At 42.7% G+C, this 23,298-nt stretch overlaps 1 protein-coding gene across 1 annotated transcript in view; it reads left to right on the forward strand.

Moving 5' to 3' along the window:
- LOC309602473 (protein unc-13 homolog B) overlaps nt 1–22,905 on the forward strand; it is a gene marked incomplete at its 5' end in the record, with an annotated part of 221,394 nt that extends 198,489 nt beyond the window's left edge. Inside the window, 8 exons of the mRNA XM_082336061.1 lie at nt 117–269; nt 2,204–2,327; nt 9,348–9,404; nt 13,965–14,045; nt 14,431–14,578; nt 19,942–20,034; nt 21,119–21,278; nt 22,480–22,905. Of these exons, the coding sequence (XP_082192187.1) occupies nt 117–269; nt 2,204–2,327; nt 9,348–9,404; nt 13,965–14,045; nt 14,431–14,578; nt 19,942–20,034; nt 21,119–21,278; nt 22,480–22,765 (1,102 nt within the window). The 3' untranslated portion in view covers nt 22,766–22,905. The remainder of the gene's footprint in view (nt 1–116; nt 270–2,203; nt 2,328–9,347; nt 9,405–13,964; nt 14,046–14,430; nt 14,579–19,941; nt 20,035–21,118; nt 21,279–22,479) is intronic.
- Between the last annotated feature and the right edge of the window lie 393 nt (nt 22,906–23,298).

The following is a 23,298-nucleotide window of genomic DNA, read 5'->3' on the forward strand; positions in this document are numbered from 1 at the left end:
GAAAGAGTATATAATTGAGTGCATGGTTTATGGACTTGCAATATTTTACCTTATGTACTAGAACTGAGATCTCTGCAACTGATAATCTTGGCTTTGCCTTTTTCCTATCTGTTCAGCTTTCAGACTCGTATTGATGAGTGTGTCAAGCAAATGTCTGATATCCTCTGTCAAGTGAAAGGGACGGGAAATGTTGCTGCTAATGCCAGAAACACGGTTGCACAAGACGCAGATAATGTCCTGAGGCCACTGATGGATTTCCTGGATGGAAAGTAAGCGAGTGTTCAAATAGATGTTACACATACAGTGTGTCGTATTGGGAACAGGATGGGGGAAGGAAAAATAGCTCCATGTTCTTGGATTGTTCTTGGGATGTTTGGCCTCCGAATTCTCGGGGAGAATTAATGGCTTTTCTTCCCATATCTGCCTCTCTCTCAAGCCATGGATCACCTCCTCAGCCTTCATTCAGTGCCAGAGCACGCTGTCAGTTCTCCTTTCTCCCTCTGGCAATTACAGCAATCAGCAAAACATGCCGCTGATCAGGTAGTGGGAAAGACTGAGATTCTAAATTTACTAGCTACGTTTTTTTTCCTATACAAATTGTACTGTAGCCAATTAGCAAACGTATTGCAAACCGTACTTACGTACTTGGTACATATACTACTCCGTATCTCAGTCATGTTTAGCGTGTGTGTTCTAGTCATACCTGGTGCTGTTCTGACTAGAAAATAAGCTTCTGAACTATGTGACGTACATAAGCTTGATCCATTGCTTTAATTAAGTGTTGCCATTAACACGATGCAGCATGATTCAGCTCTACAGGGACTTTTTGTGGCTAACAGTACATAATTCTCATCAGCTAAGCCTTGATCTACAAAGAGAAATAGTTTTTAATCATTGTAGAAGTTAAACTTCTTGCTGACGCACAGCAGTTCTTTATTTTGAAAGGGGTGGCCAGCAATTTTCATAATAAATGCTGCGAGAGATGTGAAGCTTTACAAGTTTAAAATACAGTTTCTTTTGTTGCTCTTTGTATTGATTGTCCCATCTTTCTTTTGGGTCACCATGTAGTAAGTGACTCTCTGCAGCAATAATTACATCTATGAGCCCTCTCATTTGAGTATTTTCCATGCATGCCTTCACGAATCCTGAGAAGCCACCTTCCTTTGCATCACTGGGAACTTGGTGTGCTATGGGCTTTTCGTCCAGCTGTGGAGCAAGTCGCTTTGATGATGATAATCCGAGCCTGGATTATTTTCTTTCCTCCTTTACAGAAAGAGAGTCTTTTTCAATGCTTCCTGCATCCTACCCACATCAGTCCTGTCCCTGTTCAGTTTTGTTCATTTACTGTCTAACCAGCTATGGGAAGAAGGGAAATCTGGGAGATGTTACACAATGTAGAAGAGTCGGCTATTGCCTGTGCACCGCTGCTGGCGGCAGAGTTCCTGTTTTGTAGCTCTGCTGCTGTGATCAGTAAATGCCAAAGTCCAACAATAATTTTGAAGAAGAATCTAACATTTCTTGGCCTTTTTGATAGCCTGTACAATAATAAAGGAGGAATAAATAGGGAGATAAAGCAGAACTTCTTTATATAAAAGGGGATACACATATGGCAGGTGATTAGTAGTGAATGCAACTGCAACAAAATACAGAGGAGTCCAAGAAATGCTTCGAGGTGGTTATAGAGGTGGAAGATTTAGAGACTTCAGCATCTATCAGAAGCTGTGTGGGAACTTCTGCATAACAGTCTGGGATGCATCAATTTAGGTATTCAACAAAAATCATTATACCCCCTGAAGTTTAAAACCTATTATTCTATATTTGTTTGTAATTTTTTCCTATATATTCTGTAAACCCCATACATTAGGAAGTATCTTCTTAAAGGGAACGAGTTCAATGGTACCTGCTCTTATTTAGACTATTCCCAACCACCATAACTTAGTGATACCTTCTTTAATCCCCAGGTCAATAAATAGAAATTATTAAGATCAGAAATGTCAATAATCCATTTTGCCCAAACGTCTTTAGTGCTAGAACTCCAAGGGCAGAGACAGGCTGTACATTATGAAAAGGGAAGATTTTTGCCCATAAAGCAATCATTATGACAGACTGCTTTGGATGGGACACTGATTCTTCCATACACATCTCCTTTTTCCTTGCAAATTGCATTCTTTGAACTTACTCAGTTCTTGCTCTCTCCCTGCAGCCTGACACTGTTTGCGACTGTGTGTGAAAAGACAGTGTTGAAACGGGTGCTGAAAGAGCTCTGGAGGGTGGTAATGAATACCATGGAGAAGCTGATTGTGCTGCCTCCTCTTACAGACCATACGGTAAAGCATTTTCTCCTTCCTGACTCACAGCATAAAGTGTTGCCATTGCCTGCATAACTCCTCTCCTTGACCTAATGAGTCATGTGTCCAGGTAAATTTGTCTGCATGTAGCCTGCTTGAGGATGGAAAAATATGTCTGTAACCTAGTAAAGTAAGAGAACAGCTCTATTTATAGTAGGGTTGCAAGACACAGAGCACACTCTAGATAAAAAACAATTCAAAATCCATGATCCAAAAGGAGTTGCCATCAAGTATATCAAATTGCACTGATTAGGGATTTGCAGTCCTCTAAAGAAAGCTGTGTATGTGGGATTATTGGGCAGTTACTGTTGTCTTTGTGGCATTAGATCAACACCTGTAAATACTTTCGCCTAATTATTGTCATCTATTACTCAGGTGTCTCTCTGTATAGATGAGGTTAATTTGGGCTTGCTTTTTAATGCCACCACCCCCCTGTTTTATCCCCTAGAAGGCTTTGACATCAGTATGGGCTGGCAGGATTTCTGTGTGTCTGATGTTGAGGACTTGGAAGCACGTCCAGATAGTTTGCCTTCAAAGGCCGTCTTTTATATAATTGTTCAGCTGTGTGGACATGCTGGATGAATGTGTGTCATGAATGTAGTGATGTTTTTAACAATGGAAGATTAACCTCTTCCCCAATTTTGAGAAACCGCAGAAACTGATTAAATGTCAGTCACGCGTGCCCAGCTGCTCTGGAGGATGACACTCAGTTGGAGGCAGTGTGAAGTTTGGGCTATAACCTCATTATTTGGAGATGATCCAGAACTTCTTTTCATCTCTGTGTTGGAGTAAACTTGTGGTCTGTGGCTAATTTATGCTGATTTTTTTTTCTTCCCAGTAGTGAGTAGAATAGTGGTTTTCACTATTCAGCAGTTGCCTACATATTTTGAGTGGACTTCTTGGGTTGCAGTGTCTAGAGAAGTGACACAAACCTGCATCTTGAACTAGGTGTTTCTTGCTCTGAGAGGGAAGGCCTTTGCTTCTGGCCTTGATGATGACAACCTGAAACAAAACCGCTGAGATGCAGTGTGCTGTCATACCTGCTAAGCATAAAATTAGCATGAGGTGTAAATTTGCAAAAGACTGCTTGCTTTGAGCTTGGATTTGGAATAATCGTTTCTGCTTGCCTTTTTTATTTACAAAGGAGAAGAAACATATCTAAATTTAAGAGGATGAAATTTCTTTCCCTCTATTGAATTGCTTTAAAAAGGAGTCTTTGGGGACAGGTGCTAAAATCATCATGTAAGAGCGGCATTAACATGACCCCTTCTGAATGGAAGCAGTGAAATCAAGGGCCTCAGAGGGAACCAGGGAGGAGCTGCTTGAGCTTTACACTTGTTAGTTTTGAATTTTAAAGGCGGAGTAGGAGAGTGATTCAGTGCTTGTATTATGAAGAAGGCAATAACTGTGATCAGCCAATTCTTCCAACCTGCAGGATGTTGCTATAAGCCACTTTGAGTTTTGTTTTTTTTTTTTTACAAAGAGTTTTTGTTGCCATCACTTCAGTTTCAAATTGAGAAGCTTTATGTGTAATGCGCATCCTCAGTTTTCTGCGATAATGCAAAATGTTCATAGCTGGAGTTTTAGATGTCTGATCAACTGTATTGTTCTGAGGAGGCAGAACTAGTCCAAACTGGAAGAGAGTCACTGTTTCAGAAAGGCGCTTGTGGACAATGAAATAATTAAAATGGCCTTGTCTGCAGTCCTTGAGCCTGTGGTGAGGCTAGATGGGCCACAGGGACAAAGAGCTGCTTCCACTGTGCCCGGGGACAGAGTGATTTATTGTCACCACCAGATTTTCATCATCCTAGTAGTGAAGCCTGGCAGGGCAAGGCAAGGCAAAACTCAGGGTTGGTAGTGTGGGCAGAAGCAGTACTTTCTCTTTGCTATTCTGGTTCTCCACCATGCACCTCTTATCTAATTTTGCTTTCCCTTAAAAGAAAGAGCGTCAGACTCAGAAATAGCCCCAGGCACGGTAACTCTCTGTCCTCCCTGCCCTCAGCAATAGAAAGCCCTAGTGCTGTCTCTTCATGTTTGAAGGACCGCTGGATGAGGGTTTCCCTCTTAAAACCTCTGCATCCCTTAAGAAGTAGGGGATATTCATGGTAGAAGAGAGTCCCTTTTATGGAATATTTTCTCTCCTTTGTGTAAAATTGCTAGAGGTGCAAAAGTGTTTTTGATGGCGGTCATGGCAAGCATACTTGGGTAGAAGGTTATTGACACGCTGCAGTGTGTCTCACTTGTTGCGTGCATGACTCTCTCACTGCACAGTGCTTAAATGCATGTTACTCTCCAGACCAATCTATTCCACTTAAATGAGCTCAGCCTGTATTACACAGGGAAGAAAATCTGAGCTCTGCTCTTCCATTCTCTGTTGCTTCTGGCAGATTTTGTGTGGGGTGGGGCTCAGGTGAGAAAGCAGGCAGCTACTGCCTGTGAAAGATGCAGTGGGGATGGGGCAGTTTCATAGCCTCCCACTCTGACGACCTGAGCTGCCGGTGCCTTGACGACTTTCAGATGACTGACTTCTACCTCTCCAAGGATTGACTGCCCCTGGATTGTGAGATTAATAGCAACATGATCTCCAGTAACTCCCCGAGCAGTTCACACCTCGCTAGTTTTAAGTAAAGATCAAAAAACATTTAATTGAACACTCTCTGTCTTGGATGAGTGGATGTGCAAACACAGCTCTCTGGGAATCCTTATTTTGGGGTTCAGTGCACAATGCTTGGGGATATTAATGGATTAGTTATACATTTCTTTCTCCCTCGCTGCTTAGGACGGAACTACAGCATGCCATCCATGACTAGTCAGGTCAATGAAAAGTTGCTTAATTTACACACAGATGATTCCTCTGGAGCCTCTCCTTCATTTGCTTCACACGGTATGATGCAGCCATTCACGTGAGGCTCCATTTAGTCTTGCTCGTGCTGTGCTTTTTTTCTACTTGTCAGACTTCTCTTCAGTAAATGAGAATGTGATCCAGGATAAGAACAAAATTTTTTTTAAGCTGCGGACAGATTTTATATGTGACTTCCAAATTGGCTGTTCTTCAGGCTCACCTGCAAGCAGCACTGCTCCAGAGCTATTCTGTGGTGGAGGAGTGTGTGTCTTTAAGAGGTTTTCTGAAACCTTTCTTAACTTGTGTTAGCTTAAATGAATCCTCTGCCTTGTGCTAGCTAGGAGAAAAAAAGTCCAAGGCTGCCTCTGTGATGAGGAGAAAAAGCTTTCTTAGCCTTGAATGAAATGATGGTCTGTGAACTGCACATGCCCAGATCTCTGTACCGACAGGTAATTGTCTCCCTTTTTCATCCCCACTTTTAAGCCTATTTTCTCGATGTTTAATACACCACAACAGCTAAAAAAAGGCCTTAATTTTTAATGGGTGATAGCAAACATTGCTTGATGGTAAAGTTTTTGAATGAACTTAAACGCAGCTAATAAATGATCAGATCTCATTGTTGTTGAATGTAGGAATTAAAAAAATCTGCGAAAGGAATGTACAATAGCAGATGAAACTTCCTTGCACTGGTATGTCTCAGAAAAATAAGCCTGAGTAATAATACGTTTTCCAAAAAAGGACTGGAATTCAAAAGACTTGCAGTAGGCTTTTGTTTCCTAATGTTGTCAACTGAGCCGTAGGACAGTTAAGTTGTGAGAGTTTGAGCTTCTTGGAATATAAATCAGTGCAGTTCTGTTGGCTTCTAGCAATTAGACTTGAGTCAGCTGATGATCCTTCTCTGAATGCTTTCACTGAGGGGGAAAAACCAAACCATTAACAAGGAATTTAAAATCTTTGTCTGGTGGACTATAGATGTCTTTCATGTTTCCAAAAGGTTTGGCAAGGTAAAACTAATTTCATGGGAAGAACCAGGAAAACCAGCACCAAGGCCTGTCCCCTTTCCAGCTATGTTTGGCACAGAGCCAGGCAGAAACAATTCATAATAAGGACTTAATTTTTCCTCATCTTCCATCCTTGACGTTTTAATCAATTCCATTGTGGGCAGCTTTTCTCAAAACTACCTGATATTTAAGTTTAGTTGTTTTCATTCCCTACAGGCGCACTTGGGATAAGTGCTGTCTGTAGAGCTTTGTGATATGTTTTCCATGAATAAATAACTTTTCTGAGGACGTACAGCATCTTGTTTACGAGAATGCCGTTTGGCAGAGGAAGGAGCTGTCCAGATTTTCATTAGATGTTACCAGCATTGATGACAAACTCAATGAAACAGTAAAATAACTTCTCCTTGCAAACACATTGACAGAGATTGGCACTGATTGATGAGGGTTTTCTTAGTGGGCAAGAACTGAGGAGTAATCTGAGCAGCTTTGTTCCTTGAAGCGTATCAAGTCACTGGGTATTGCTCAGTGTTACCAACCTGCACTGCTTAGAAGCCTGTGGCAGGGAGACTACGTGCCTAGGCTAGTTAATGCTGTTGTTCAAATTTATATTAAAAAAAAAAAAAAAAGTGTCTGATGAAGGTTGAAAATACTGGATCAAAAAATGCTAATGTTAGTGTGTTTTGAGACTGCTCACTTAACTTTTTCAAAATTCAGGTTATAAAAATGTTAATTTTTTTTTTTTTCTGCTTGATCAACAGGCGTGAAAACCTTAAGTTTTAAGACCCATAAGTCAAACAAACTTCCTGATCAATCATACAGAACAGCAGGCACATCTGTTGGGTACCAGAGCGCAGGCTGAAGCCGTGTTCCTTGGTGGATTATTTGGTGTGGCCCACAGTGAAATCTCTGTGTTGCTCCTGGTGTACAGTCATGTTCAACCTTGCTTGCTTGAAATACAGAGAATTTTGTACTCTTCCAGTTTACAGAGTTGTACTCTAACACTGCACATTAGATACTGGCAGCAGGTGAAACTCCCAGTCTCATTTCAGAAGCTTTCCTTTATGGATGCATTGACCTTGCCTGCACTTTCTTCCCCCTTCCCCCAAGAGTTGTGAATTTAATCAATTATCAACAGCTTCTGTTTAGCTACAGAGTCAATAATGTTCATTCTGTATTGATTTGTATTCAACAAACATAAAAGGCTGAGGAACAGCGAGGGTTAGGTGATGGTTATGGACAGAGCAAATCAAGAGGTTGTGATTTCAGGTCAGACAGTCTTTCAGCCTGAAGAAATTTCCAAAGCTGGCAAAACTAAAGAAAAAGTATCTCATGTAAAAATTCACTTCTGGACTGCTGTTGTAATAGGCAGAGAGTGTCCAGTGTCCCTAGAGCGGGTCTCAGTCTTTCCAGTGTTACAGCTGTAAATTGTTTCCCTGCTTTCCTTCTGTAAAAGGGTACCTGCTACCGCTGGCAAAAAGTATAAAGACACTTTTTTGCTGATGTTAACTTTAATCCTGGGGGGGGAGGGGGGGGACAAAACAAAACAAAAAAAACCCAATCTTGTTTTGTTACAATTTGCGGGATTTTGGGGCGGGGAATGGTCATAGCAGTTGTGGTTAAGTGCGAGGGTGAAAGACTGTTGAGATGAGAAAGGGTAGTAAAGGAGAGGGAAGGAGGGCTGTGGAAAGGAGAATTTGATTTACTGGAGACTTTTGGGGATATGTGGTTGTCATGGAGCCAGCCGTCCCCAAAGAAGATGAGCTTCATCTTCTCCCAAGTGTTTTCCTTAGCAAAAAGACCCTACTGGAAAGTGCCACCCACCAGTGTCTGCCCCAGGAAGCTTATTTCAGGCATTCAGCTGGGACATCCCCCAGGCACTTCTCAACTGATACCTGTGGTGACGTTTACACATACTTTTAATGCTTGCCTCTAATAACTGATTACAAGCGAGGAGAGCCAAAGATCATCTTTAAGAGGGCAGCTCTCCTGACATACCTAAGGCATTCCTGAGAGAGATAGCAGAGGGGAGGTTTAGGGAAGAGGGGTCACCTGTAGCTTTGGCTTGGTCCTAAAGCCCAAATCTGACTAGCCTAAGAGGGCTGAAGTGGAGGGCAAAGTTTCATGGCATGATAGATGCGCAGTTCATAGCCGTAATTACAGTAGGCTGGGGTTTTATTCCAAGTGGAGTAATAGGCAGTTGTGACTTTTTTAAAGAGAAAAAAGTGAGATTAGATGAATGAAAAGGAGTGAAGTGGAAGAAAATAAATTCCAGCACAGCGCATAAAGCATCTCTGGGAGAAGAGGCTGGAGAATTGTTGTTCGCTTTTAGCTTTCTCATGAAATGTTGGACTTAACTCCCCAGGCAAAAGGAATATTACACAACAGAGAAATGCTGTGGTGGGGAAAAGGAAAAATATCTTTGTTGTAACCATTGCAGAGAAAGTATGTAAACGTCGGTTATACTAGAGCGTAAATGATTTTAAGCAAGATTTCCCATCATTGGGATTTATGTTCCCTTTTTGTTTCTTCATTGGTCGTACAGCATCAGTAACCCACAGTGGGGGAAGAAGAGCCATTGCCGAGCTTTTGACATGTAAAGGCGATGCTGTCGTATTCACTGGACTTTGTCTGCCAATCTCTCACACGAAAACTGCTCAGATCCAGTTTTGTTTCTGATCTGATGTATGCTTACCCCAGCCCTGTGGACTGGGCTCTACTCCTGTAAAGAGATTGTCATCAGTTGTGCAATCTTTTGCTTTGGCCGGTCTTATGCAGTCTTCATGTGTATTTAGACTTGACTTGAAATCTGGAGGAGCACTTGCAGATGAAGCCAGTGTGCTGCCTTCACCCCCAGTCTGTGCAATCCATTTGAAGGTGAATCCTGTTTAAACGTGTGGCAGCTGTAAGCAAGAGTGAACCAGTTAGCAGAATATTTTGCTCCGAAATAGCTTTCGATGTGGTATGCATGGAAATGCCAGGTTTTATACTAGGTAATAAACTGGCAAGGAGTCAAGTTGTTGTGACTGGCCTTGGGGTGGTTATGTAAAGTTCTGGCTGTGAACGGACTTGACTTGCTCTGAGGAAAAACATGTAAAGCTTATTTATAACCTTTCCCCCCCCCCCCTTCCTTTCTTTTCTAACTTCTTGCAATCATAGGGCACGCAGTTGATTTTCAGTGCTGCTAAGGAACTGGGACACTTGTCAAAGTTGAAGGTATTGTTCTGCATGGCTTGTGTTAGTGTCCGTGTGTGTAAGCGTGGAAGTGTAGTAGTGCATAGCGTGTCTTGTGCTTCCAGTGGTTTGTCACTGAATGCAATTGTAGAGAAATGCTTTTAAATGCATTGAATGTGCTTTTAAATGCATTCTGGTAACATTAGTATTGTGTTTAACTGTTAAATTTTATTGTGGGTTTAATCATCAAAGTAGTTTCTCTCTTCTGTAGATACAGTGATCGGTTTGGTGTATCAAATTAAAATGAAAAACATGGAGTTCTCAATATCTGGCCAGTTGCTCTGTATCCCCATGTATAAAAGGGAGTCCCTTATGTGATCCTGATAATGAGATGTCGGTCGGAAAGATGATTGTGCTAGCTATTGATGAATTATATGAACTGTTACAAAAATAACTTGCTTATGGAAGAGAGCCTGTGTCTGTAAATTCCTTCTGCGTGGGCTCTCTTTACAGGCAAGCTGGCATTTAGCATGAAGGCTATGTTGATGTGTTTTGACAGTGCATGACGTGACAGTGCATGACATGAGCGTTACTAAGTGCACACCACCTCATCATAAGCCAATCAAGCATAAATTCACTGGTCACGACGGGAATGGTACGAAAATAATGACGCCTTACAACATTTAAATTGCACTATGTTGTGGTATGACTTGTGCTACAAAACAGGTATTGTGCAAGAGGAGGTCTAAATCTGAAGTGTCAGTGCACAAACTGTGCAGCAAGGGAGATGGAGCTGAACGTGAACTCTGTCTTAGAGCGTGATCAGGGAAATCTTCCCATGGCAAAGGGCATTCTCCGAAGTGATTAGTGCAGTTTCAAAATCCGTTTGTCTTTTCCCTTTTTTTTTTTTTTTTTTTTTTTGTCTTGAGCACTTATTACAGTTGCCTTTATACAACCATCTATTTCCCTTGCCCAGCAGACACATTTTACATACGCATGTTTATGAGCCAGGACAGTACATAGTTCATTTAAGGTAGTGCTTATTAGCAATCCTAGTAAGTGATCTGGACGTGCAGGTGTGTCATTAGAGGGACATGCTTTTCTCCAGTTGCATTTTGAGGCAGCTACATCGCAGTTAACAGTGACATAACATAAACCGTCAAGTAGTTCCCCAGGGGAATAGTTGTCACTTGTGCTGGGGGACAGCCCCGTGCACTCCCACAGCCAGGCTGTCCTCCCTGGTGATGTGGTGGCTTCCGAGGATTGCACCACCTCCGCTGCTTCCTGCACTTAGGATGCTCTGTGTCACTTCCATGGGAGAAATGGGGAGAGAGGAGCTTTGTAGACAGCCTGGGAGAGTGGAAACTGGACCACAGCCTCCAGATGTGACTCCCTTTTCCTGTGAGTATCCCCTTCCTCTTTCAAAAACACCAGCAAGAACCCAGCATTTGGAGGAAGAGAAGACATCCCTGCCTTCTACATGCACTCCTGGTGTCAAAGGGGGAGAGCTCTGAATTTGCTGTTTCTTCTCCTGGGTCACAAGGACAAGTTTGTGCACAGACGACTGCGAGTTCCTCTGGCTTGCTTGCATTCTTGGGCATAGCCAATGACGTTCACTGTTATGTTTTAATTCTTCCATATTTTCTCAGTATTGGAATTTCTTAGTATATACAAGGTGCCTTTTGCCAAGGAATGAGTTGGAAGCTTTGCTGGTTTCCATTCGCACTGAAGGCCAGATGAAGGCCATCCTTCAGCAGCAGCCTGTCTTCAGTTCAGTTACTGTAAAGTTTAATTTTGGTAACTCTGGACTGCATTTTTAGAAATGCATGTAATCATGCAAATCAGGCAAGCCCTGGTGTGTGTTCAAGCCTTTATTTGCATATCCACATATAGGAGTACAGCAGCACAGGTACACAGGATTTTATATGTGGCAATAGAGCCGTACACAAGTGTGAAAGCACTCTACCACCTGAATTCTGGAGACCTTTAGTTCAGACAGATGGTGTAAACAAGCATTGCATCCAGAAATTTCCAGAAGGCTAAAGGTGTTACAAGAGTGTAAATTGTTTGGGTCTGTGTAAGCATCGTGGATATTTCTTTTTTTTGTGCTTTTGTTTTTGCAGGCACATACAAGCTAACAGGGAAGGCATGAGTAAACGGCTCTTCAGAGCCCCTCTCCTGTGTATTTGGCAGTTCCACTAAAAGCCTGGGAAAATTATGGGATGGATTTTAAGCTTTATTTGTTTTAAATAGATCAGGGGGAACGGAGCCCTAGTGAATCAGATAACTCAGCTGAAAACTGAGACTGACAGACCTGACAAGTACAGGCTTTCATCCTGATGACAAATCAATTTCACAGTGTATTTTAAAATGCTTGGAAAACCGACCATAAACCTGGTACCTTGGTGCCACGTATCTGCCTCCCATTTAATATCAAACTCTTTCTGCTCAGTTTGCTTAATAGCTGGCAGCTGGAGCAGGGAGCAGCAGCCTCCTCTCCCTTGCCCTCCCTCCAGGTAAGCCGCCGAGCTCTGACTGCAGAGGTTCTTCTGAGAGCACCTGTGGAGACTATATGGATGAGGCTGAGACACCAGGGAAAGATTTTTTTAATTTTTTTTTTACTACTTCTGCTTGAAGTTGCATAATTATTTGATGTAAATTTTTTGTGGCTTACTCCTGGCTGGCAATCTGGGAAATGCAGGGTAGCACACTGTGCAGTCCTTTATAGGAACAGTGTGGGATTTGCAGAGGGCAGGTATGCAGGGGAATGACAGTCGTGGGCTCCTCTGTGTGTAGGTGCAAGCATTACCAGTCCAGTCACTGGGTTATTTTTACATAACGTGATGAAGTAAATGGCACTGGGAAATTCTGTTAGAAAGCAGTAATGTGGTGTTGTGCAATGACAGCATGGGCAATGGCAGGGTGACCGCCCAGAGCGGTGCTGAATGACGTCTTTAGGTGTTTAAGAGAAAAATGCTGACCACCTGGTTCCTGTTGCAGTGTGGGGAATCTGGCAGGCAGGCCTAGAAAGTCATTTCAACAGACATGAAAGTCACTCTGCCTTGGGGACACAGCTACCCTGACTAAATTGGCCTCTCCCATGAACGTGGCCTTGGGCTCTGTCTGATTGTGCACTTAATCTGACTGTCAGAGAAAGAATGTTTTACCCTCTGTGTACTGAAGTGTGAAGCCACATCATCTTCAATTGAATTACTCCCAGCTCATGAAGAAGAGGAGGGAGGAGAGCTATTGCTCCCCTAAGGACAGCTTGTCACAACAGAAGATGTGTCGCAGCTTACCAACTACTGTGCCACTGCACATAGCTCCCCAGACCAGGAGCAGCCTGTGTGGGGGAAAGAGGCACGCTGAAGCATGTCCCTAGTACTCAAGAAAGCATGGTGCAAACTTGTCTGAGGTACTGCTGACTTGAGAGGCATCTTCTGTACAGTTCAACGCAGCACTGTGCAAAGGTGCTAGCTAGATGTCTGTGAGAAGTGTGGCAAATGCCTAGCACTGCGCGTAGACTGCAGTGAGCCCTATCTCCATCAGGCAGGAGATGGATCGCGGTGGATAATGAATGGGAGCAGCACCAGGCAATGTGAAGAATCACCAGACTGCAAGAGAGCCAGAAGGTTTATCGGCATGAACTGCACACACAATGCCACACACTAGGCATGCTTTACTCAAAGACAATTTAGTAGACGTGTCTCCTGGAAAGTGTCTCTTATCAGAGGCTATGACATGTTTAAGGTAGGGATGTGTAGCCTTTGCCTGATTTGCCTGCATCTTTCTCATGAATGCTTCAGCACCCAGGCTGCAGCCAGCTGGCCTGACCCTCCAGCAGCTCAGTTAGAATTTGGGTTTGTGCAAAGCTTCCTAAAACATGCTGTTTTTCTCTGAGAGCTAGACTAAGCAACAGAGAGAAAGAGCTTCTTGAAATACCAAAGGATGCCACATCCTTGTAGTCAGGCAGGAGTCTAACAGGGATATGTGCCCACTGCAGGAAAGGGAATCCCTTCCTAAGGGATTCTTGGCTCTTTGCTATTAGAGATGGTGGGTCTTAATGGGAACAACTTCTTCTTTTAGCAAAGGTATTTTCTAGAACATGTTGCTTTCTTGTTTGTTTTTCTTCCTCTACACCAACAATACAATGAATTAGTGACCTTTGTAGATGGAGGAATTTTAAAAAGTCCACAACCAATGTCTAACAACTTTGCCCAGTATCTGGTTCTCAGAATTCCTTGATTTAGGTGGTGTCTGGAGAGTTTTGTTGTGGCTGCTCTAGAATGACAGGGGTAACAAGCAGACTCCTGTTTGGGTTTTCTGAGAGACAAAACTGTGATTTTAAATTGTCACTTACCTCTATCCAGTTCCTTTCCTCATTTCTCTTTTCTGTGCCTGCAAGAAACAGAGAAAGTGGGTTTATTTTCATGTTAAGCTGTAATAAATGACTCTAAGAGACTCTATTAAGTGTTCCTTAAACAGCTGAATTAATGTTCTGGCCATGCAGCCACAGCATGAATCCACAGAAAGAGGTGATACTTGGGACTCCTTTTCCTTTAGTCTCTGACAGCGTACTGATGCCAAATGGTTGTTTTGCAGGATCATATGGTGAGAGAAGAAACTAGGAGTCTCACTCCAAAGCAGTGTGCTGTTTTGGATCTGGCACTGGATACTATCAAAGTAAGTGATTTCTGTCTCTGTCATCCCCTTGCTCCATCCCCAAATACTATTTGGGCGGATAGTGCCTGTCCCAGTTCAGGTGATGGCAGGAGTCTGTCACCGCTGTTAACAGCGATAATGGTACTAAGTGACCATGTTTTTGTAAACCTGAATAGGCTCAGGTGACTGGCATGTGCTGGGAGCCAGTATATTTATATTCAAGTGCTTTGGAAGAGGAGAGCCATGAGCAGTTGGTATCAGTTGGTCTAAGAGCTGGATTTCCAGTACAGAAGCTGTTTTGTGAATTTTCCCAGCTCTTTCCCATCCACACACACAATACCTTGTAAGTGTTGGTTGCTGGCTGCAATTCTTCCTCAGTATTCTTCCTCTTTCTTTTTGCTCTTAGCAATATTTCCATGCTGGTGGGAACGGTCTGAAGAAAACCTTCTTGGAGAAGAGTCCAGACCTGCAGTCACTTCGATATGCTCTCTCTCTCTACACTCAGACCACAGACACTCTCATAAAAACCTTTGTCCAGACTCAGACAGCTCAGGGTAAGACTCTTCTGTGTTGTTGGCAAAGTTCAATGGAGCTATGTGCTCTGTTTGTAATTGCTCTGTCTTGTACTGCCAGTTCGTAGAGTGGTTTTGGCAGCAACGTTTCTGGAAACGTGACAGTTCAGAGCTTTTGCAGCTGGGAAGGAGGGAAAGGGGGTTATTTCCCACTCAACAACTACATTTTGAAAGAGCAGCAATACGTGAAACATAAGTCCTGGGGTGTTTGTGGTCTTTTTTTCTGCAGTCCTCATTTAACAGTCACGTTCCATGAATTGAAGTGGGTGCGTGACTTAGAAGAAGTGAAATTTGAAGTTATTGTACTGAGACTTACACGGTGGTGAGAGAGACCATTTCAGCAAGACACCACGCAGGAGCTAGTCAGTGCCTGTGTCACAGGCCAGCTGCCAGCAGCCCGTGTAGGGCTGACTAAGGCTGATTGACAGCAATGTGGTGAGTCACGGAGCTACACGCTGCTTGTAACGGGAAAAGTCTCTCAGGAGAGTAAGAAAAGCACTGTTTTGTCTGCAGCCAGTACAGGGTATCTGCGAGCTAGATGATTACAAATCACTACAACGTATTAGTAAGCTGCTGGAATGCATCACTGGAGTTCTTTGGTAGCTCTCAGGGAAGGCACGATGGTAGTGCTACTTCATTGATGTGGAAGGGGTAAACAGTTAGTTGTCGCTATCTTTCATTGCTTCCATGTAAACATCTCCAGATTGTTGTACAGAATAATTTCGTTTATAGTCAGGGACCTTCACTGACTGACTGAATCTCACTAATCGCAGGAAGAGGAGACAGATGCTATTAGAGGTTACGTTGAAACCGATGCTTTAAGTTTTCAGGCTGTTGAAATACAAGCCTTGGCATTGGGCAACTACATCTCAGCAGCAAAAATCGTACAACTCCATCGGTGTGTCTTTCTGCCAGCTTTTTGCCTGGGGTCCTTTTTCCTTTAACCTTTCCAAGCCTCTGAGAGCTGGAAACCCCACAGACTGTACTAACTCTGTCAGCATACTATCACACCGAGCCCTGAAATCAAGGGGAAAGCATTCCCTAGCCAACACGCTTTTCTCTCGTGTGCAAGTGAGACTGCTTGATACTGGTGTTCCCCCGCCAGTGGAGAAAGTACTGAGAATTCTTGAGCAGAACAAGGTTTGTTTTTTAAGTGAAAAGTCTGAAAAGTTGTAGTTTTGGGGGATTGAATCATCATGCCTTTCGCAGCACAATATATTCTTGCTTAAGTTGAAATATACTGCATTAAAACACTGAAGTGAACTAAAGAGTCGGTATGTGCAATTGAGAGAAGGGTCCTGTTGCTGTGTCCCAACAGAGCAACGATGACATCCAGTGGCCAGACAGGTCAAAGACTGCTACATCCACAAGGGACTCCGGAACTTAGCTCTTGCCATTAGAGTTACACAAACACTTTTTAACCAGGAACTTGTGTGCACAGTGTGTTTTTAATCTTCGCTGCTCTATGGCAAATGTTTTGCATTATATATCCAGACCATGAATTGAAGCTAGTTTTTTATGTGGATCCTATTATGTTGTCGTGATGAGCCAAGATTTAAGGATGTGTGTAGCGCTGCTGTTCTACACTCCGTGCTACAGTCAGGAGCGTTTAAAATTAGAGGAAGAAGATGCTCCATTGAAGTTGCATAGTGGCAAATTCAAAGCTGATACGAGGAAGCAGCTTCATGCAATGCATGATTTGACTGCAGAACTACACTGAGGGTGAGTGTTCAGCAGATACACAAAGAGAATTGACCATAATCTGAGAGCAGCAGGAATATACAGAGTTGCCACAGAACTGTGTGTGTGTTGGGTATTTTTATTATTTTTTTAAGCAGCTTAGAAAGAATTAAGCTCTAGTTTTAGGACATAAGATGCACTCATTATGAGGTCATTGATTATATCTCATAGCGGACTGATGACGTTTCTTTGTGGCTCGTCTGAGCCACTTTAAGAGACAGGTGCTGGGCATGGTGGGCCACTGAGCTGGTCCCAATCAGCATCTACATTAGTAGGCTTGACAGTTTTGGACCCTGTTTGGGGAACAAAAGACTGGAGCTATGCCACCTATATCTGTAGGATCAATGATGGAATATCTCTGAGAAAGGAATGACTTGCTCCTGAAATTGGGGCTAGAAAAGGATATTGCTTGCATACACTTCTCAGTGACCCCCATTGGTAGGTTGGTTTGGAGAGCACATGCATTGGAGGGACAGGTGGGACAGCACTAGTATTTACAGCTGACATCTGCTTATCAGAGCTCTCTGATGTTTTGCTTTGCATAAGCCAAGCTTCCCACAAGCCTATGGGAGGAAATGGCTGCATGCAGAACGATTTAAATGCTCACTGTTTGCCCCTCTTACTTCACTGCTTAGTGATTGTATCTTTCAGTTTGTGAGATATCTATGGCCCTCGTTTTCTTACTGAGCAAGCTTCTATTGCACTACGCCGTTAAATGTTTGCTCTGCAAAGCTGGAACAGGGCTTGCAGTTTAGTTATGCCGGCACAAATTCTGTTCTTATTTAAACCCAGACAACCCCTTACTCACAGACAGCCTTGCTCTCCAAAGCCTGTGTTGGTGCAGAAGATCTAAGAGGATATTTTGTCTATTAAGAGCTAGAATATTTGTCTTGTATTTGTTCAAGTGACACTGCTAATGGGATTGTAATTCACACTCTTCTCTCTTTATCCTGCTTGCTTCTTGCCTTTTGAATTCACGTCTCAGTGCATGATGGGAAAGGTATTAGGTTTACCGCTAATGAGGATGTTCTTCCTGATAAGGGTATGTTCAAGACTAATGTTGTTACCATAACAACATTAGCCAACTGCCTTGCTTTCAAAGTCATCTTGCCCGTGCTCGGAAACCTTTTCCAGAGACCCGTTCCCCATAGTTTCCTGTAGAAATGAACTTTCACCGAATGCTTGCATCCCGCAAACGGAGCCACGGGTTGTGTGGTGTAGAAGCCTGTACCCTGCCTGAGAGCCTGTCCCCAAGCTTGACATTTATTCATGGGATGTGAAAGCTGTCTCAGAAATGGACTGGTTTTTGAGAGATGCTACGGATTTGTTCCCCTACCCTTTACCGTGGGCTATGTATTGGTGTTTCAAGTCCTAGACTTGCATGTGTATAGTCTGCTGAGATGGGCCACTATAATACATGGTAATGCTGATATGCACTCAAGGTTATGGCCGAGCTTGAAACATCTGGCTTGAAGGGGGGTAGCTAAAAGTCTGGGTGCTCAGGAGAGCCCTAAGAAATTAAGTCTTGTTCTGTTTCATCTCTCAATTTATTTTCTGCTGTCCAAAGTTTTTTTGTTATCTTAGGTGAATTACATCTGTAACACATTGTCACGAGCTCAGTTCTGCAGTTTCACCCTCCAGTATCGCAATACCAATGACACTTTTATGTCAAGATTTAAATCCGCTTGTCACTAAATGTGCAAGTATGTGTATAGACACAGTTGTACATGATCAGAATATTTTTCACTGGCCATCTACAACATGGTTTTTTGTCTCTGAACATTTTAGTTAATAGAACAAGATTGTTGTATGAAAAGACCAGAATGAAGATAGGAAGAAAAAAAAAAAAAAATCTAAATTTTGTCTTCCTTAAAGCTAATGGGATGATTCTGCTGTCATTCCTCTGAAGCATCGCTGTTTCCTTTATAACCTATTAATTACACTAAAGATAGTAAAATGAAGACCTCAGTGTTTGGCGGTTGATGTTTCTGCAGATGTGGCCTGATAAAGTTGTTATATACTGTTGGTAATCTTGTCTGTTCCCATGGAAAATGCCAACAGTGTGACAGACCCACACCATCAGATGGGTCAGGTCAGTAATTAAGCCTACCAATTTTAAAGCTCTGTGCTTATATACAGAAAAGAAGGAACAGTGCCCTCCTAAGTGGGAAGAAAACAGTACATTCAGGATCGTGTACAAATGTTACAGCCTAGAGGCTTTTTATTATACTCAGGTCAAGAATAAGAATCTACCCTAAGTTAATAATTCGAGGTTCTGTTATGTTTGCTCAGATACTTTTACTTGTATATTAAAGTGACTTTCACTGCCTACAGTTCTGTGCCATGTAATTCTCTTCAGAGAATTGCACAGATTAGCTCTCAACCTCTTGGTTTTTAAATGAGTGTTTTTGCTGCCTGCAGACTGTTCTTGTGAAAGTTAACGTGTTAGATCCCTCTAATCAAAATGTTTGTTTAATGATATCCTTCAAGCTCCTTATCTTGAATTTGAAACACACCAATTCTTTGACTTAGTAATATGTCTTAGCCTCAAAATTGACAAAATAACACTGCTGTTCGTAGACACCCAATTACCCTGTAGGTATCTCAATTACAACAGCATTGCTAATTGTCAACCTAAGATCAGACAGTTATCAAAGAGAAAGTAAAATCATTCTCCCTATCTTATCAAAGACTTCATTTTCATTTTGCAAAGCAGTCTTTTTCTGTAATTTACATGACATCTTGACTTTCCTACCCAGAAAAATGTCATTTCCACATACTGCATGATAATTACGATTAAAAGTTAAAAACTTGAAAACATCATAATACGCAAATAGTAGGGTTCATGAGATCTTCTCCCTCTGTTACAACATGTTATGTTTTCCTCTGTGAAGCTACATCTTGTTTTCTCCCTGGCTAACTGATGAAGGGAAATAAGTATGCAAGTTGTGAGTGCTTCTCTCTCATCATTTTTGGTGCACGGCAGTGGAGGGATACTCATTATTCTCCGAAGGGAAGCAGATAGGCAGTCAGGATGACAACTTTTATCTGATGTACAACATAGAAAAAGCTTCTTGGAGGGTGAGACTGCACCATGGCTCAGTGCAAATCACTAACATCTTGGTCTTTTTTTTTTTTTTTTTTTCCCTAAACTTCCTTTCTGGTGTGTTTTGTTGTTTTGTTGGTTTTTTTGTCCTCCCATCTTCCCTGAGCGGACAGGAATGCCAATGCCCACCACTGGAATGCCTGCATGTGCACACAATAGCTTGGCAGGAGTCTCTGAAAAATCTTTGCTCTCTGTGAGGGTCCATTGTCGAGCTTCAGGTCTCTTAAATTCTTTAAAATTCTTGCTAGTTTTCTCAACAGGATGCGATCTTTATGGTGGAGTGCAAAAAACGTTAGTGTTTCTGCGTGTTGGGCATGCAAGCCTGATGTTATTTTGCATTACTGTTACATTATCGACGTTGACTGAAAAGCTGGCTATGGAAGGTGTACTGTGAAAACGTTACTGTCTTGCCGAGGCCATAAACCAAAGATGGGTGCCAATAAACAATAATCCATGTGTGCACGGGGCGGGGGGGTGGGTGTCAATTTTCTTCCAACAGGCTCTGGTGTGGATGATCCTGTGGGTGAAGTGTCCATACAGATCGACCTGTATACCCACCCAGGAACTGGTGAACACAAGGTCACAGTGAAAGGTATGGCAAAGCACGTGTTACTGCTCAGGCTCTGTGACTGCGTCAAGGCAAATCTCCAGTTGGCAGTCATTACATTTCTGTGTCAGCTCATGTGATGTGAATCCAGAATTTTTTTCGCTGTTTCACATCAGGAACTTGTAGGGAAACAGCAAATGAGGTTGTCCAGTCCAGCCAGTGACATGGCAACGTACAGTCCTGTTGTTTATTGGCAACGACACACGAAGTTAACAAAAATCAGATGATGGCTCTAACCAGGCGCCATAGTTTAGCCTGTGCTGCAGAGAACAGGGCAGCATGTCGGGGCGATGTTGCGAAATTGCTCAGTGTAAACCGAGAGATCACAGAGCCAGTAAGAGTTCAGAGGTTCCTCTCCCCCGTCCTGAAGGCCACGTTGGTCCCTGAAGAGCTGCTCTGAAAATAACTAAAGCAGTGATTCATCCCAGGCTTCCTCTTCCTCCTTCGTCTCCTTTGCCCGAGTACAGCATATTTAACTACTTTAATTTCCTCTAAAGATTTATATAAACAGTTCTCCAGGCCTCTCTTCTCCTGGCTAAATCTACACTGCAATGCAAAAACTTATTTTTCAGAGCTATTTCCTGTGCTTGAGTCTGCTCCCTGCAGTGACCTGAGAGAGAATGAGAATTAAACAGCTAATAATTCTGGGCTCTGGAACCACCCACAGCTCATGGCCTTTGTTTGCCTTACCTGCAGTCTCATTTCCCTTTTTTTTTTCCTTTTTTTCTCATCCCACACATAATGTAGAGATAAGCACTGAACTGGCAGGGCAGCCTGCCTGGAGCTGCACGAATGCCTGTTTTTTTGAACTAATTTCTTGACTATGTATATGGCAAAAGCTAAGTGCTGTCCCAAGCAGTAAATTCCCTTTACAGAACTTAAACTAGAGCAAAAAGGCATATCTCTGTATTACAAAAAAAGTCCTGCCTATGTGCGTCAGGACACTTGCGTGTTTTGAGGTGGACCTTGTCCTCTGAAACAAGAAATTGAAAGCAGAGCGGAAAGGTGTCCAGAGCAATGGGAACAAATGAGTATTTACTGTAAAACAGGATGTGACTCTCTTTTGCAGTTGTGGCAGCCAACGACCTGAAGTGGCAAACATCTGGCATGTTCCGTCCATTCGTTGAAATCACCATGATTGGGCCCCATCAGAGTGACAAGAAGAGAAAGTTCACAACCAAGTCAAAGAGCAACAACTGGGCTCCCAAATACAATGAAACTTTTCACTTGTAAGTGTGAGAAATAGCCTGGGGATCTGACCCGGCAAGTGCAGATGCAAGAGGACAGATAGGGTTTTCCAGTGTCCACAAGCAGCCTGCTCAGGGCCCAAAAGAGCACCTGAACCAGTAGCTTGGCCAAGTGTTTGGTGTCTTGGCAGGAAAAGGTAGATTATGGGAGCGTTTGCTGTGGGTGGGATGCTGAGGTCTGTTCTATACCAGCAGTGTCCTTTGGCTACCTCCTGAAACACGTTGTGTGTCCCATCAACATAGTTTACTGTGCTCCATCATTTTAATGAACTTTGCGTCTTTCATTGGTAGAGTTGAGGCTAAAAGTTCGTTATGTATTTTTAGTTCTTTTAATCTTAATGTGCATTTTTATCCCAACTTGACCTGTGGGACATGCTTTCTGAACTTGTTTCCAAGGATACAGCCCTTGGAACTGGTAGTAAGTTGCACTGCTAGAACTGCAGTCTTTCTCAGCACCGAGTATTGACCTCTTCTTATCTGGCTTTCATTATTACAAAGGCATCTTCCTTCTTGGAGGGCTCAACAAAGGGAGCTACAGACTAGTGCTCACCCAGCTGTACACTAAGAATGAGAGGAGAAGAGATGACCAGCAAAGGACTGTAAACATCTTGGGGGAGAGGGGCTGGCCATATAATTTTTCTTTGATGTGAGAAAAGGCAGGCTTCCTCTAAGTGAAGAGATTTTGTCTGGGGTTTTTTTTATTTTTTTAATTTTAGAAACATCAGGAAGGTTAGGGGTGTATTTTTATTAGCTTTTGCTTTAATGGAAGGTTCTGAATTTTTAATGAAGACTTAATCTAATTAAAATAGTAATTATTGAAATGAAGCAACCCTGAACAGAAGCAGAAATGTTTAAAGTCGTCCGAGTTGAAAATCTATTAGCATGGCTTTAATGTTCTCCACTCCTCTCATTTCACAATTTAACACACACGCACATGTAAAGGCAGCTTGATAAGGGTTGTTCGTGTTTCCTTTTTAAGTAGCCACGTTGTCTGTATCAGCTGCTAAACAGCAGAAATGCCCATACAGCGTAGGTTTTGCTTCTCCCTCTCTGACCAGGGTTTTCTGTAGAACGGCGTTTTCCGTGGCTCATCTAGCACTCTAGTCAGCTGCTGACACCTTTATTTCGCAGAGGAGCTGATACATTCTGAGAAACTATGAGTAAACCTGTGCGTGTTTTTCAGCATACTGGGAAATGAAGACGGCCCTGATGCCTACGAGCTCCAAGTCTGTGTGAAGGACTACTGCTTTGCTCGGGAAGACCGGGTACTGGGGATAGCAGTGATGCAGCTCAGAGACATAGCAGACAAAGGAAGCTGCGCTTGCTGGTGCCCTCTCGGGCGCAGGATTCACATGGATGAGACTGGACTTACAGTCCTGAGGATTCTCTCACAAAGAACCAACGATGAAGTTGCCAGAGAATTTGTAAAGTTGAAATCTGAGTCCCGCTCCACGGAGGAGGGCACCTGAGCTGAGCTGTAGTGTTCCTTTTTCTCTTCTGCCCTGTGCCAATATGTGCAAGTGTTCAACAATTCTCTTTTATTAATTACAAAAGTTTTTTTCATGTTGTCTTTGTCAGCTCCAATAGCGCACTTGTGCTGTACAGGAAACAAATCCATCAATCTGATGTGAATTATTTATTTTTTAGTAGCTGGGTAAGAAACCATAGAGAATAAGACAATCTCTTCTTATTTAAGATGCAAATTCTGCTTTGTGTATATATATTATTTTATATTGGAAGCTGGGTATGCTGGGTTTTGTTGATATGCAGCACTGTGATTTTATCCTCTGAAGTTGGCAGACATTAAAAAGTTTCTACATAATCACACTACGATACAAACACACAACTGTGTGGAAACTGGGAGAAGAATAATGATTTGGGGATTTGGCAAAGCACAGTTATCTCTCATTGAATTCATGTACTGTGGAGCTGTTAGGGGATATTCTGGCACCGATTATACCAATGTCCCAACGTGATATGCAGACACCTCAACGTCTGCTTA

This window comes from Platalea leucorodia (assembly GCF_965183815.1).
Source record: "Platalea leucorodia genome assembly, chromosome: Z".
In the NCBI taxonomy this organism is placed as follows: domain Eukaryota; kingdom Metazoa; phylum Chordata; class Aves; order Pelecaniformes; family Threskiornithidae; genus Platalea; species Platalea leucorodia.